This window comes from Misgurnus anguillicaudatus, chromosome 24 (genome assembly GCF_027580225.2).
Source record: "Misgurnus anguillicaudatus chromosome 24, ASM2758022v2, whole genome shotgun sequence".
Classification (NCBI taxonomy): Eukaryota; Metazoa; Chordata; class Actinopteri; order Cypriniformes; family Cobitidae; genus Misgurnus; species Misgurnus anguillicaudatus.
The window spans coordinates 45,231,986-45,245,000 of NC_073360.2; the positions used below are offsets into that span (position 1 = coordinate 45,231,986).

At 34.8% G+C, this 13,015-nt stretch overlaps 2 protein-coding genes across 2 annotated transcripts in view; one reads left to right on the plus strand and one right to left on the minus strand.

The window, feature by feature from the left end:
• Positions 1-3,861: 3,861 nt before the first annotated feature.
• Positions 3,862-7,812, minus strand: LOC141361468 (ret finger protein-like 4A-like protein 1). Its single transcript, XM_073862836.1, has 4 exons — positions 6,881-7,812; positions 6,663-6,710; positions 4,645-4,860; positions 3,862-4,551 (listed from the first exon to the last, which is right to left on the minus strand). Exons 1-4 carry the CDS (start codon positions 7,221-7,223, stop codon positions 4,052-4,054), a joined length of 1,107 nt encoding a protein of 368 aa, XP_073718937.1. The 5' UTR covers positions 7,224-7,812; the 3' UTR covers positions 3,862-4,051.
• Positions 7,813-12,224: 4,412 nt separating this feature from the next.
• LOC141361425 (solute carrier family 12 member 9-like) overlaps positions 12,225-13,015 on the plus strand; it is a 44,850-nt gene continuing 44,059 nt past the window's right edge. The window contains exon 1 of the mRNA XM_073862651.1: positions 12,225-12,511. Coding sequence (XP_073718752.1) covers positions 12,291-12,511 — 221 coding nt within the window. The 5' untranslated portion in view covers positions 12,225-12,290. The remainder of the gene's footprint in view (positions 12,512-13,015) is intronic.

A 13,015-nucleotide genomic window follows, 5' to 3' on the forward strand; every position in this document is an offset into this window, starting at 1 on the left:
GAAAGGGACTTTTCCTCTTAAGAATATGTGATATATTTGCTAACATGTCATAAATATTTTCTCATGAGAATGATCTCAAATCAAAATGCTTTCACGTATAGTTCTGTATGTTGAATGTTTGACCGGTTTGTCAAATTTTTATTTCTCTTAACAAACAGTTGAGTACTGAAAATGCTCTTGTTGATCAATTTCTCAGAGTAAGATACACACATCCAAATGATGTTTGTGTTTATGAACTAAATGACTTCCATGCTTGTTTTCAGTCACTTCATTACAGGTCGAGAGACCTTCAGAATTCATTCTCTCTCTTTCTTTTTCATCTGATGCACATGCAGGCTTGGACTAAATTCAATTCTGATACAGATTTTTAAAGAGGCGATATACAAGACTGCACAGTCCAAGTGGTCCATCAAATAAAATCTCCAAACAGACATGCATGAGAAAAAACTTTCTGGTAATTCATTAAAGTATGGCATGGATAATGCAATGGCATGGTGGCAACATACCCAGATCTGTTTTTTCATTGCATACTTTGGATTTAGAGACACATGTGAGCCTACTGGGGTTTGTTTTAGGAGAAACATCTGAAAAACAGACCACAACTTTGTGCTCTAGAAATAAATATCAACTTCTTCATAATCTGCACAGAAGTCATCATCTCTTTATTTCTTTTCTTCTATGGAAATTCAAAGCTCTGCGTCCAGACAGACACAACACTAAAGCGGATTTTAGTCTGCTTCTCACACCTGCTAGTGATGACTGAGTTTTTTTTTTTTTTGAAGCTGGTTTATTTGTCTTATCCATTTCCTACAGAATCATCTCAAGGCTATTGACACACTACAGTGATGTGCATATGGAAGATACAAACAGTTTCCATGCGCTGAATTTATGTTTTATTTTCACACATGAAGTTGTGTAACACATGCACTGTACCAAATCATATTTTATTTAAAACACATAAATAAACTTCCATCAAACAGATGTGTGTGAAGACACAGTCAGAGAAAAATACAGAAGTCATGCAAATCATCAGAGATCAACTCTTTACAAGATCAGGATTCAGGTGTTACACAACCCAAACACACGAAGTCTTTATTAAGATGCATCAGGGGTGACGTTTAACTTAATCTAAACTAAACACTGAAAAAACCTCACCATCATTATCCATCTGCAGCACATGTTAATGGAGCAGCGCCACCTAGTGCCTGACTGTGAAAACTCATCTAAACTCATTGTTTGTGCTTAAACTCATTTTATATAGTGTAAAGATCATTCTGTGAAAATATAACACTGATATATTTAATACTGACTGAGTAAGATCATGACAAAGATTGAAACCAAACTTTTGAGACTTATTTCACAGGTTACATAATGAGACAATGGCTTTCCAGCTGTAAAAGGCCCAATATTGGTTTTGGAAAACACTACACATTACTATATTTACAGGAGACAGAGTACCAGAAAGGCATTTTTAAGAAATAAATAAGTTTAAGTTAAACCAGGTAAGAACATAACCTGCTTTTTGTAAAATCCTCCTGATGTAAAGGACTCGTTCTTTTTCTTTTGGTCTTGGTGTGAAATACAAACACACAGACACAAACACACAAAAAATAAATTTCTCTGGCAAAAAATATGTTTTAAATATATGCTAAGTAAAGCATAATTAAATACAAACTGTTAAAAATATCTGTAGAAATTACAGTATTGCCAGCTGTTATCCAGTAACTTACTGTAGATTAAAATACTGGCAACAATTTGTTCAAAATTAAATGATCATTAAAGAATAACAAGTCTTTATCTTTACAGAATAAAACTACAATAGTCAGAGCCGATGGTGTATGGGCAGCGCTCCGACATGTGGTGCTTTTGCACTTTCAGCGACCCGAGTTCATTTCCCGACTCATGGTCATTTGCCGATCCCATACCCCTCTCTCCTCCCTATACTGTCCTCTCTTCATTTACTGTTAAAATAAAAGCAAAAATGCCAAAAAAATACCAGCCTCATGCAAAGCATTCTGGGAACCAAAATCTGACGGAAAAAATCTGAAAAGGATTGATGAGGCTGTTATTTTATAGTTTTATTCTGTAAAGATAAAGACTTAATGTTAATGTTTAATGATCATTTAACTTTAACAAACTGTTGTCGGTAAATAACATACATTTAAATCTACAGTAAGTTCCTGGAAAACAGCTGCATCACTACAACAACATTTTCTACAGTAATTTGAAAGTATATTTAGTTTTTACCTTCATATCAACATATATTTCAAAATGTATTTCAAGGGCAAGCAAATTTATTTCTTATTTTACAACCCATATGGCAAAAGTGTATTCTTGGCCCAATTTTTTTTAAAATATATGCTAAATCTAAGCTAATTTTATAAAGTATATTTTTGAAATTTAAAATATATTTAACTTTAACCTTTTCAAAGCAGTTATGTTTACCAAATGTCCTTGGTTTGAAATATATGGAGGGCTAAATATATATTTAAAAAGCTTTAAAAAAAATTTATTGTTGAAGATATATTTCAAAATATAGAAAAAATTGCCAAAAATATATTGGTGAAATTTTTTTAAACATTCCAAAATATATTTCAGCAAATATATTTTTTCGGCCATTTTTGTATATTTTGAATATGTTTTAAATATATGCTAAAAAATTTTTAGAAAACTAAAGCTTAATTATTATTTTTTTACATTTTGAAAATATATTTAGTTTTAACTTTCATATAAATTAACACAGATTTTAAAATGTATTTCAGGGGCAACAAATACATTTCTAATTTTACAACACATAGGCTACCAGAAATATATATATTTTTCCGGGCCAAAATTAAAAGTTTGCAAAGTATGTATAAAATATACAATTCTATAAGTAAGCAATAAGATACGAGAAGCTGTGCTGTATCGTGAATAAGTAACGGCTGAAGGGCGTTGTTAGGCACGACGCGAAGCGGAGTGCCTGCAACCCCTTCAGCCGTTACTTATTCACGATACAGCACTTGCCTCGAGTACCTTATTGCTTTTATAAAACGGTTACCACACAATATTAAAGTAAAAAAAATATTAGTGCAACTTTCATGAAGTTAAATCAAAAAAGGCATTCCTTCCGCTAGAAAAAATAGTCCCTGACTGCGAACAACAACATGAAAGCTTAAATAAAAACAACAAACTGTTCTCAGACTTTGTCTCATTATATGTTTATGTGTTGCTAAGGGTGTTGCTAAGGGCGCAGTGATATTAAATAGAACCGTTGGGTGAAGCGGTCATAGCAGTGTTTTATCGTGAATAAAGCACACCTATTGACCAATCAGAATCAAGGATTGGGACAAACTGTTTTATAAAGTACATTTTTTATTCCAATGTGACGTAAATATAAATACTTTAAAATAAATCTCAAAATATACCGAAAATGGCCAAAAACATACTGGTGGAAAATACATTTTTGTAAATATATTTCATAATATATTTTTGGCAATTTTTGTATATTTTGAAATATATTAAAAATATATTTGAAAATATATTTTTTTGCCGAATGGCCGTTTCAGAATATTAACAATTATAAAGTTGACAATTATTCTTAGTTAATCCTTAATTGTTGTAATATGCTTATGACTTGTGAATAGGTAACTTAAAGGTGCAGTGTGTAATTTTTAGAAGGATCTCTTGACAGAAATGCAAAATAACATATAAAACTTTATTTTCAGGGGTTTACAAAGACCTTTCATAATGAACCGTTATGTGTTTATCACCTTAGAATGAGACGTTTTTATCTACTTACAAAGAGGGTCCCCTTACAAGGAAGTCGCCATTTTGTCCCTTAACAGACAATTTTTTGTTGTCTCCAACGATGACATGTTTGTTCGGTGGCAGCTACCGTAGCTTCTCTATGTGTTTCAAAAGCAAGGGGTGAGCAGTGGATTACGCTGTTGGTTGCAATTCACAACCTTACCACTAGATGCCGCTAAAATTTACACACTGCACCTTTAAATAAACCAAGCTTGATGATGTATGCAGCCTTCATGTTGATCTTTCTCTACAGAGGCGTTTCTCAGCTTGAGTTCTCCACGGGTTCTGACAGTGAGCCGAGTGTTGAGCTGGAGCAGAAACCAGACACCAGACCCGAATCTGAGTCCGACCCTCCTGAAATCTCCTCAAACTTCTCTATCACCGCCTTCACAGACCCGAATGACACATCCCGCCTCCAGCGTCCAGCTCCCGCCCCACCTGGCCCTCTATAGGCAGAGTTATGGCCGAGAAAGACGTGATTGGGTGGTGACAAACCGGGGCGGAGCTTCAGCTTTCCCTGGCCCAATTGAAGAGCAGGGCGGAGGGGAACAGTGAAGCGTGAGGGGATCGCGGCCAAAAACTCTTGAGTGACAGGATTGTGGAAGGTTAAAGAAGCCCCTCCCACATTCAGAAACACACCCACTGTTTTCAACTGAGGAGGTATGGAGGGGAGGAGCTCACGACGTCCGTCAAACACAGCATGGAAAACAGAACCACGTCTCTCCAGCCACCAGCCACGATTATCCAATGATGAAATCACACCTGAGAACAAACAATAAACAAATAGTATAGACATATTATTATTAAATTTAAGCATTGAAATGTCCTGAAGTAAAACATGTGCTGTTCTCTCACCTATCCTGTAGATGATGCTGTTGCAGACGTCCACCTCCCAATAATACTGTCCTCTGGAGACAGATACACCTCCACACACCTGAGGAAGAGCACGAGACTCACAAGCATCACGGTCACGAGCTGAAGGTGTTTGACCACTAAAGGTCAAAGTCAGGGAGGAGTTTGAGAGGTTAAGGTTTGGGACAGAACAAGCGGAATCCAGGGTAAACACCAGACCTGGAGAGGTCAGAGGTCACACAAACATAAACAAACAAACACACAAAGACTTTTATATAACAAGGTAGTATGTTCTGTATAATGTGCACAATAAATAGGGAAATATTTGTAAATAATGTAAATATGGATTTACTAAACAACTTGTTTAGCAAAAAATTTAACAGGCCACACTGGGTGGAATGCTATTTCTGTCAATGCATTTTGTTTGATTACATGCTAAATAATAATAAATGGACATACTGTAATTACTGTAACGTAGTCAACAATAGTTTGATACAGCAAAAAATAAATAAATTTCTCTGGCCAAAAATATGTTTTAAATATATACTAGGGCTGTCACAATGATTAAATAATCTTCTCTCATCGCAATTGTTTGACCTCATTGTGATAATCTCAGATCACCGCAATGATTGCACATCTCTCTAAAAAACACAAGGGGGAGCTGCAACACCTGTATAAACGAGACTGTATCAGATTGCTTTTAAAAATGTGTTATGTGTATAAATATTTACTGCTAGATAAACCTTGCAAAAGATTTAAATAATCACAACAATCTGTGAAAATTATTTCATAAACAAAAAAATTATAAGAATTAAATGTCAATGCAATAAACAGGCAATTAATCGTCATAACCGTCACAATTTATTAATCAATTAACCGTCAGCCAAATATCATAATCGTGACAGCCCCACTAAATACATTTTGTAGAAAGTAAAGCTTAATTAATGATCCTCTTGAAAATGAGATGGTATATCTCAAGAGGCTATCCAAAAGAAAAGAAAAAAGAAAAAATTAAATATATTTTTTAATTTGAAAATATATTTAGTTAACCTTCATGTATTAACATATATTTCAAAATTTATTTGAGGGGCAACAAATACATTTCTAATTTTACAACCTAGATGTCAAAAATATAATTTTCATGGACAAAATATAAAAGTTTGTTTATAATGTATAAGTATGTATAAAATATAAAAATGTATTTTTGCAGTTGAAAATATCTATTTAATTTTAATCTTTTCAAACCCGTTATGTTTACAGATTTGTAACATACAACATTTTTCTAATAATAAGACATGAATGCTTAAACATAACTGCTTTAAAATATATTTATTTTTAACTCTTTCCCCGACAGTATTTTTTTAAAAAGGTTGTCAGCCAGCGCTAACATTTTTTGTGATTTTCACAAAAGTTGAATGCCTTTCAAAAAATTATTCTATAAATATAAACATACAACATATCAAATTAATTTTTCCAACCCCCCCCCCTCAAAAAAATCCATTTCATCCTATCTGCATTTATTCTCTTTTTATCACCTCTCAAATATAGGTAGGTTTCTTCAAAAATTAAATTTTTTTGTGAAGGTAATAATTTTATTTTTGTGAAGGACTTTTGTTAGAGATCAGATACAGAGCGAAAACATATACTGTGTTTTTACGGTTTTTGGATCAGTGGATGCTTCAGTGTTTTATTAGTTGTGTAAGAGCGCCCCCTGGTGGATAATAGTGGAAATATGGATTGCCGTAAAAACTCGTCATTGGCAGGGAAGCGTTTACTCTTAATTAATGAGATAAAGAGTTAAAATATATTACAAAATATACAAAAAAATAATATTTCTTGCCATTTCTGAAAAATGTATTTAAAATTACATTTGATTTTTTTCTACTAAAGTTTTTCAGATCATCGATTGGGAGTATTTGAGAATTACAGACAGGTGCCCATCACAGTACTGCTGTATCGTACTCTTCACATACGTCTGTTTAAAAACAGTGGGCAGAAAAAGAGTTTTTACACAATCCTACCTGAAACAGATTTCTCCATTTCTTCTTCAGAAAGATCTACACTGCCATCTAAAGGACAAATAGAGAGCAATGGTATTCAGTAAGCAGTAAGTGATTATTAAACATGAAATGAGACACCATGCATTACAGAGATTTTACCACAGTCACAGATCATTAATATAAGCAATGCATTTCCAGCAATATAATTCATTAGTATAACTTTGTAAGTCTCTAATTACCAGTAAATGTCTCCACCTTTACTTTAGGCTCAAGGATCACCGTAGGGTCAAAGGGCAGACAGGTCAATGCAGATGACCACTCAAAGCACGGCAGCTCAACGCTGTGACGACAGTTTGAACAGAGAACGGCACAGATTGGACGAGAGGCGGAAGACACACCCCTGACTCCACCCAGCCGCGCCCCTCCGGTTAAACAGCGGCCGCACAGCGTGTGAGAACAGGGCAACATCAGAGCAACATCAAAACTACGACGACACAGCGGACAGACGGACGAGGAGGAGTGACTCTCATCTTCTGTGTTTACAGTCTCAGTGAGATTGGAGAAATGAGGTCCGTGTGTCATAGTTTACTGTATCACACTGACCATGACAAACACACACACCTGTACGTTAAAGATTATTTATAAGATTAACACTCAATTTTAATCACAGCAGCACATTGCTATAGAGTTTTTAGGATGTTCATGGTGGTTGCTAGGTACTTGCATCCTGACTCCAGGTACGAGCACATCATCTCAGTCTGCACACCTGATTCACGCTCTTCTGTCAACTAGAAGCACTAGTAGTGATGATCACTCAGACAACCATTACTAATTCTACCATAATCTTCACGTTAATGAGCTATTAATTTTAGGCACTGTAGGTCTTGTCAATTCCCTGCTGTAGTCTTTGACACGCGCAGACAAAGCACAAATGTAACTACAATGACTACATCCATAAATCCCCCTTCAAAGATCCATCCGACCGATCCGTCAGATCCCACTGTAGCGCACATTGAAATCCTAGAATCCTCTTGCTGGATAAACAGAGATGACGCAGATTTCCGTTCCTGAAAAAAATGTAGCTGATTCATGTGCCGCAGGTCATTAAATATAAAGCTGAAGATCACTGAAAAACAAAAACATGTGAGACAAAAATAGACACACAGAGAAAGAGAGAGAGAGACCTTTGTACATGCATACGGCATTTTGTGTGTCTGTGTGTGTGTGTGCGTGCAACCTGTTGATCAGAGGACAGATGTTAAAAAAAGCACAAATGCACACACAAAGAAATAACATCTGTCATTTAAAATAATGAATGAATGAATTACTTGAGGATTTGTTCATCTCATCTCATTAGAGCGAGTTAAGACAAAACCCTTTGTAAAAATGCCCTTTACCCTTCAAGGCATTTAGTGTGAATTTATTGTAGGTAAACCTGTATTAACAAGTTCACCAGCAGACTAACAAGATTCTTACAATTGTATCTGTTCATTTCAACTTACTAAAGATACATGCAGTGTCATTATTGTTACATTGAGGGGCGGTTTCCCGGACAGGGATATTAGACTAGTCCTAGATTTAAACACATTTAAGAGCTCTCCAAACTGAAAACAGTGTGCACTTACATATCTTAAAATACATCAGTGCCCTTTGTTTTACCTCAAAATGCACATAGGTAATTTTTTAGTGAGGCATGTTTGTTAAAACTAGTTATATTTCCTAATTAAACTAAGGCCTAGTCCTGGATTAAGTTAATCCTGGTCCGGGAAACCGCCCCTGAAAGTATCAAAATAATAACCCAGCTAACATGCTCAGATAAGCACAAGGCTGTGTACTTTCTCCTGTTTTACAGAAATAGTTACTTGGTCAAATATCCAGATTAGGAATGTGGTCCGGTTTTGGATGATTTTATTTTAATAAAATGAAATTGGATTTGAATGTGTCAAAGACGAAAGAGATGATCATCAATTTGAGTAAGAAATCACTTGCATCTCAAAGAGAGGACATTAATGACACTCAGGTTATTTAGAAATGATTATTGATAGGCTGAAGTTTTATCCAAATGCAATTATCAAAGATTGTTTGTGCAAGGAAGCGAAATTCCTTTTAATGTACAGAGAGTTATTCTCAGGACTTTTTATAATTCATTTGTGGTAAGCAGTGTTGGGGAAAGTTACTTTTAAAAGTAATGCATTACAATATTAAGTTACTCCCCAAAAAGTAACTAATTGCGTTACTTACTTTCCATGGTAAGTAATACTAACATTATTTTTAAGTTACTTTTGAGTTACTTTTTCTTTCTTTTTCTATCTCTTTCAGGCCTTGCAGGTGTTTTTTATGACTGAGAGGTTCCGCATTCAGAAATTACGTATTTCCATCGCAAAAATGTCAAGCTCTGGCCTGCCATCTCAGTTTCTGACTCAAACTGTTCTCGCTCAGGCGCATGCATAGAGTGCGTAATTCTACTTTAATATGTTCAGTTTAATGCAGTGCATTGTTTTTTAACATCTATTTAATTAAACTAAAAAGTAACTCGCATTACTTTTTTAAAAAAGTAACTCAAATATTAATGTGTACATTTACAAAGTAATGCGTTACTTTACTTTTTACTTCAAAAAAGTAATATTATTACGTAATGCACGTTACTTTAATGCGTTACCCCTAACACTGGTGGTAAGTATTCTGTCTTTTCCCTTTATTTGCTTTTTATTATCTACAAAGAATAAAAATCGTTTGCAATGTATTGTTAATATATTTTTAAAAATTGTAATGTTCACTCTAAAAAAAAATGGTGCTAAATAGCACTTAAAGCTCGTAATAGGGGAACCATTCTTCGTACTATATAGCACCTATAAAGCACCTATGAAGAATCATCCGGGGTGATATAACACCACTATAGCACCAGATATGGTTCTGTGTCGCACAATATGGTTCTACACAGGTACTACACAGGTACTACATAAGTGCTAAATGGCACTTAAAATGGTTCCCCTATAATTATGAGCCAGTGAACCACTTTTAGTGCTATTTAGCACTGTTTGTTTTTAGAGTGCAGGTGTTATATTTTATTACGAACAGCAAGGGATGAGGATGGCACATAAAATTAAAGGAGACTGTACACACACTTTAAATTATTTTAAGTGGATGGGCAATGCTTAAGGTCAATCAAATGTTCCACAAATCAGTACAAATTTACTTTTGTGCCGGAAGCAATGTGTTTATGTAGTTGATTTAGATGATTTATTTAATTAATTTTTTTATTGAACTCTTTTTGTATGTGTGTGTTCTAAGTGTTGTAAATGTGAAGCATCATGAAAGTCTGAATTAATTGCCCCAAGGGGATAAAATAAAGCTCTAAACTAAAAACTAAAATAAAATAAATCATATTGTTATGACTTTCCATTATAAAGAAATTATTGACAACAATAATAAAAGGCACTCTTAAAAGCCTGATTTAAAAGCTCAAATTGATTGCTTTTTAGGTAACTAAAAATATAAAGTTTTTCAGATGGCACCCATAAGTTGAACTCTGCATGTAGTACACCTTACAATATTTGGGTAACTACTGTATGTAGAGCCACCACCATGACATTTGTGCCTCATCTCATCCTTTTAGTAGGCCTAACATATATGAGGGTTCACATGTGTGATCCATGTGATTAATACCTGTGAGAATAGGCTTGTTCAACTTCACGCGGCGCCAAAAGAACCGACAGGTGAATGACGTTAAAGTACTGTGAGAGCGAGACAAAATTAGACTTCTCCGTATGATTTCTCGAAATGTTCTTGCGGTACTTTGATGTCATCCACCTGTCAGTTCTTTCAGTGCTACATGAAGTCAATCAAGCCTAACGTTTAAAGAGCACCTATGTCATTGCTAAAAAAAACTTTAAAGAGACAGTAAGTAGGGTTTTAAGTGTTTTATTAATCAATGTCTTTATTCATAAACATGTTCTCGTTGGTGTCAACTGACCTCTGCCAGTGATCTGACTTTTCTTTGTAAGCTTAGAATTTCTTCTCTTTATTTACATTGAACGGGTAAGTCCAAGCAGGCTTCCATGTCATTTCACCATATTGATAAACTATAATAGCAGAGAGGGACAAAATGCACTAGCCTACAAACGCCTTTCCACAACCCATTTTCATTCAGGCGAGGCACTTCGTTTGAATGCAAAATACAATTTCACCACTAGATGGGGGTAAATCCTACTTACTGTGCCTTTAATTTGTGTATTTGGTTTAATACAATGTGTTTGCATTGTTTATGGTTAATAAAACACATTATTTTCTACATTTTTTTATGTAGCCCTAGATTTCACTCTCTTTCTGAAACGAACGGATTTGAAAAGCTCTGTGTCTCTGATTGGCCAGCTAATCTGTACGTTGTGATTGGTCTGAATACCTCTGATGTCAGCAGGAAATGTGACGCTCCTTACCATGTTTGAAAGATTCGCACACAATGCAATGCTAACAGGATTTAATTTACAGGCTGTGATTCGAAGCAAGATGAATTATGATAATGTTGTCTTTACTACATCACCAATCCCAGGAAGTAAACTGTTGCCTACAATCTGTGTGTTTGTTGTAGTCTAAGAAAAAAGACAATAATTTGCATCATCGTTTACTTTGGGGTTTGTACCTTTTGCATATTGTTAACATGAACTAACACACATTTACAAACCAAAGGAAATGTAAAATTGTGAATCGGACAATAGGTGCTCTTTAACATTTAATTATTTCACCATGAGATGCTCAATGGAATAATATGCATACGGCAAAAATATATTTCAAAATATACAAAAAAAGGACAAATATATATATATATATATATATATATATATATATATTTGCTGAAATATACTTTGGAATATGTTTAGAAAAATATATTTTTCACTAATATATATTTTTTGGCTATTTTTTGTATATTTTGAAATTTATTTCAAAAGTAGGCTAAATAAAATTAAAATAAAATATAAAAAATATATTTAGCCCTCCATATTTCAATCCACACTGGAAGAAAAACTTTGTTATGAACCTGCAAACTTTTAAAAAAGGTTTTAAAAAAGTTTAAATTAAATAAATTTAATTATTTATTTAATATTATACTTTATTAAATTAACTTGAATTAAGCATATATAATTTTTGGGTTGTAAAATTATAAATTTATTTGCTTTCCCTTAAAATACATTTTGAATATTTTGATATATGAAGGTTAAAACTAAATTTATTTCCAAAAATATATTTAATGGAACATTACTTTATACTAAATGTATTTAGCATATATTTCAAATATATTTTTATATTTTTTTGCCGTATGGGACCTGCTAATGATGGACAGCAAATGTTTGTGAAACGTGTAACATACAGAATAATATTCCGTTTTTATGCCGTTTCTTCAGTCCTTTAATAAAATTCCAAACGGGAAGAAGTGTGGTGATCAAACAAGAATTCATTCACTTTCAAGTTTTATTTTCAAGTTTCACAATTTCATTGTATCAAAGTACATAAAGAGAGCGCTATCACCAACAAAGCGATGAGAGACGGCTCGCTCTGATTGGCTGAGCTCAGTCCTCGTCACATGATTCTAGGCGCAGTAAACACGAGGAGTCATGTGACCCGAGTCGGAGGAAAGTGACAATCACGGCGATCATGGCTGAGCGGACGCCGCTCCTGCATTATCGGCTCTCCGCCAGCGTCCACGAGTCCGGCGAGCACCGGGACATCGTCGCTGGAGGAGATGAGCTCGAGCACCGGAGCCCGGCGACCGTCCGCCGTTCCACCGCTAAACAGCCGCCGAAACTCAACACGTTCTTCGGCGTGGTGATCCCGACACTGCTGTCAATGTTCAGTGTGGTAGTGTTCCTGAGGATAGTTGTGTGCGCGTGTCTCTTTGTGTGTCTGTGCGTGCCTGTGTATGCGCGCGCGAGTGTGTGTGTGTGTGTGTGTGTGGTGTTGTGTTATAAAAGAAGTATAGGTGTGTCACCTAATCTTAGTGTTGCATAATTTATAGTTTATTAAGGAATGAAAAAGAAAGTATCATTTTTACAGTCTCTCTCCCTATCAGTAGTGTCGTCTTTATTCATTGAGTTAACGTGATACAGTCAGGTGATTGTGTTACTGTAACTATTGACTATTGTAACATTAACAAAGTTACTGCTGTGTGTGCGCTAACACAAACTGTTCTCAGATCAGACATCTGGCATACATGAAGTTAATCAATGACAAACAGTTTGAGTGACCTGTGATGATAACATGTTTTTACTAGTGATGTATCATGGTATAAAATCAGTGCGCTGTGGTAAATCACAGTAGCTTTGGTTGTGGTCGACTGTAAACCGTTTCGTTTTTTTGTAGTAGTGCACACACATCATATG

Excerpts from the sequence above, each read along its gene's own strand:
- LOC141361468 (XM_073862836.1), bottom strand. The coding sequence starts at position 7,223 with ATGACACACGGACCTCATTTCTCCAATCTCACTGAGACTGTAAACACA. Across the intron at positions 4,861-6,662 it reads AATGGAGAAATCTGTTTCAG|GTCTGGTGTTTACCCTGGAT; the intron begins GTAGGATTGTGT and ends TGACCTCTCCAG. Across the intron at positions 4,552-4,644 it reads CAGCATCATCTACAGGATAG|GTGTGATTTCATCATTGGAT; the intron begins GTGAGAGAACAG and ends GTTTGTTCTCAG.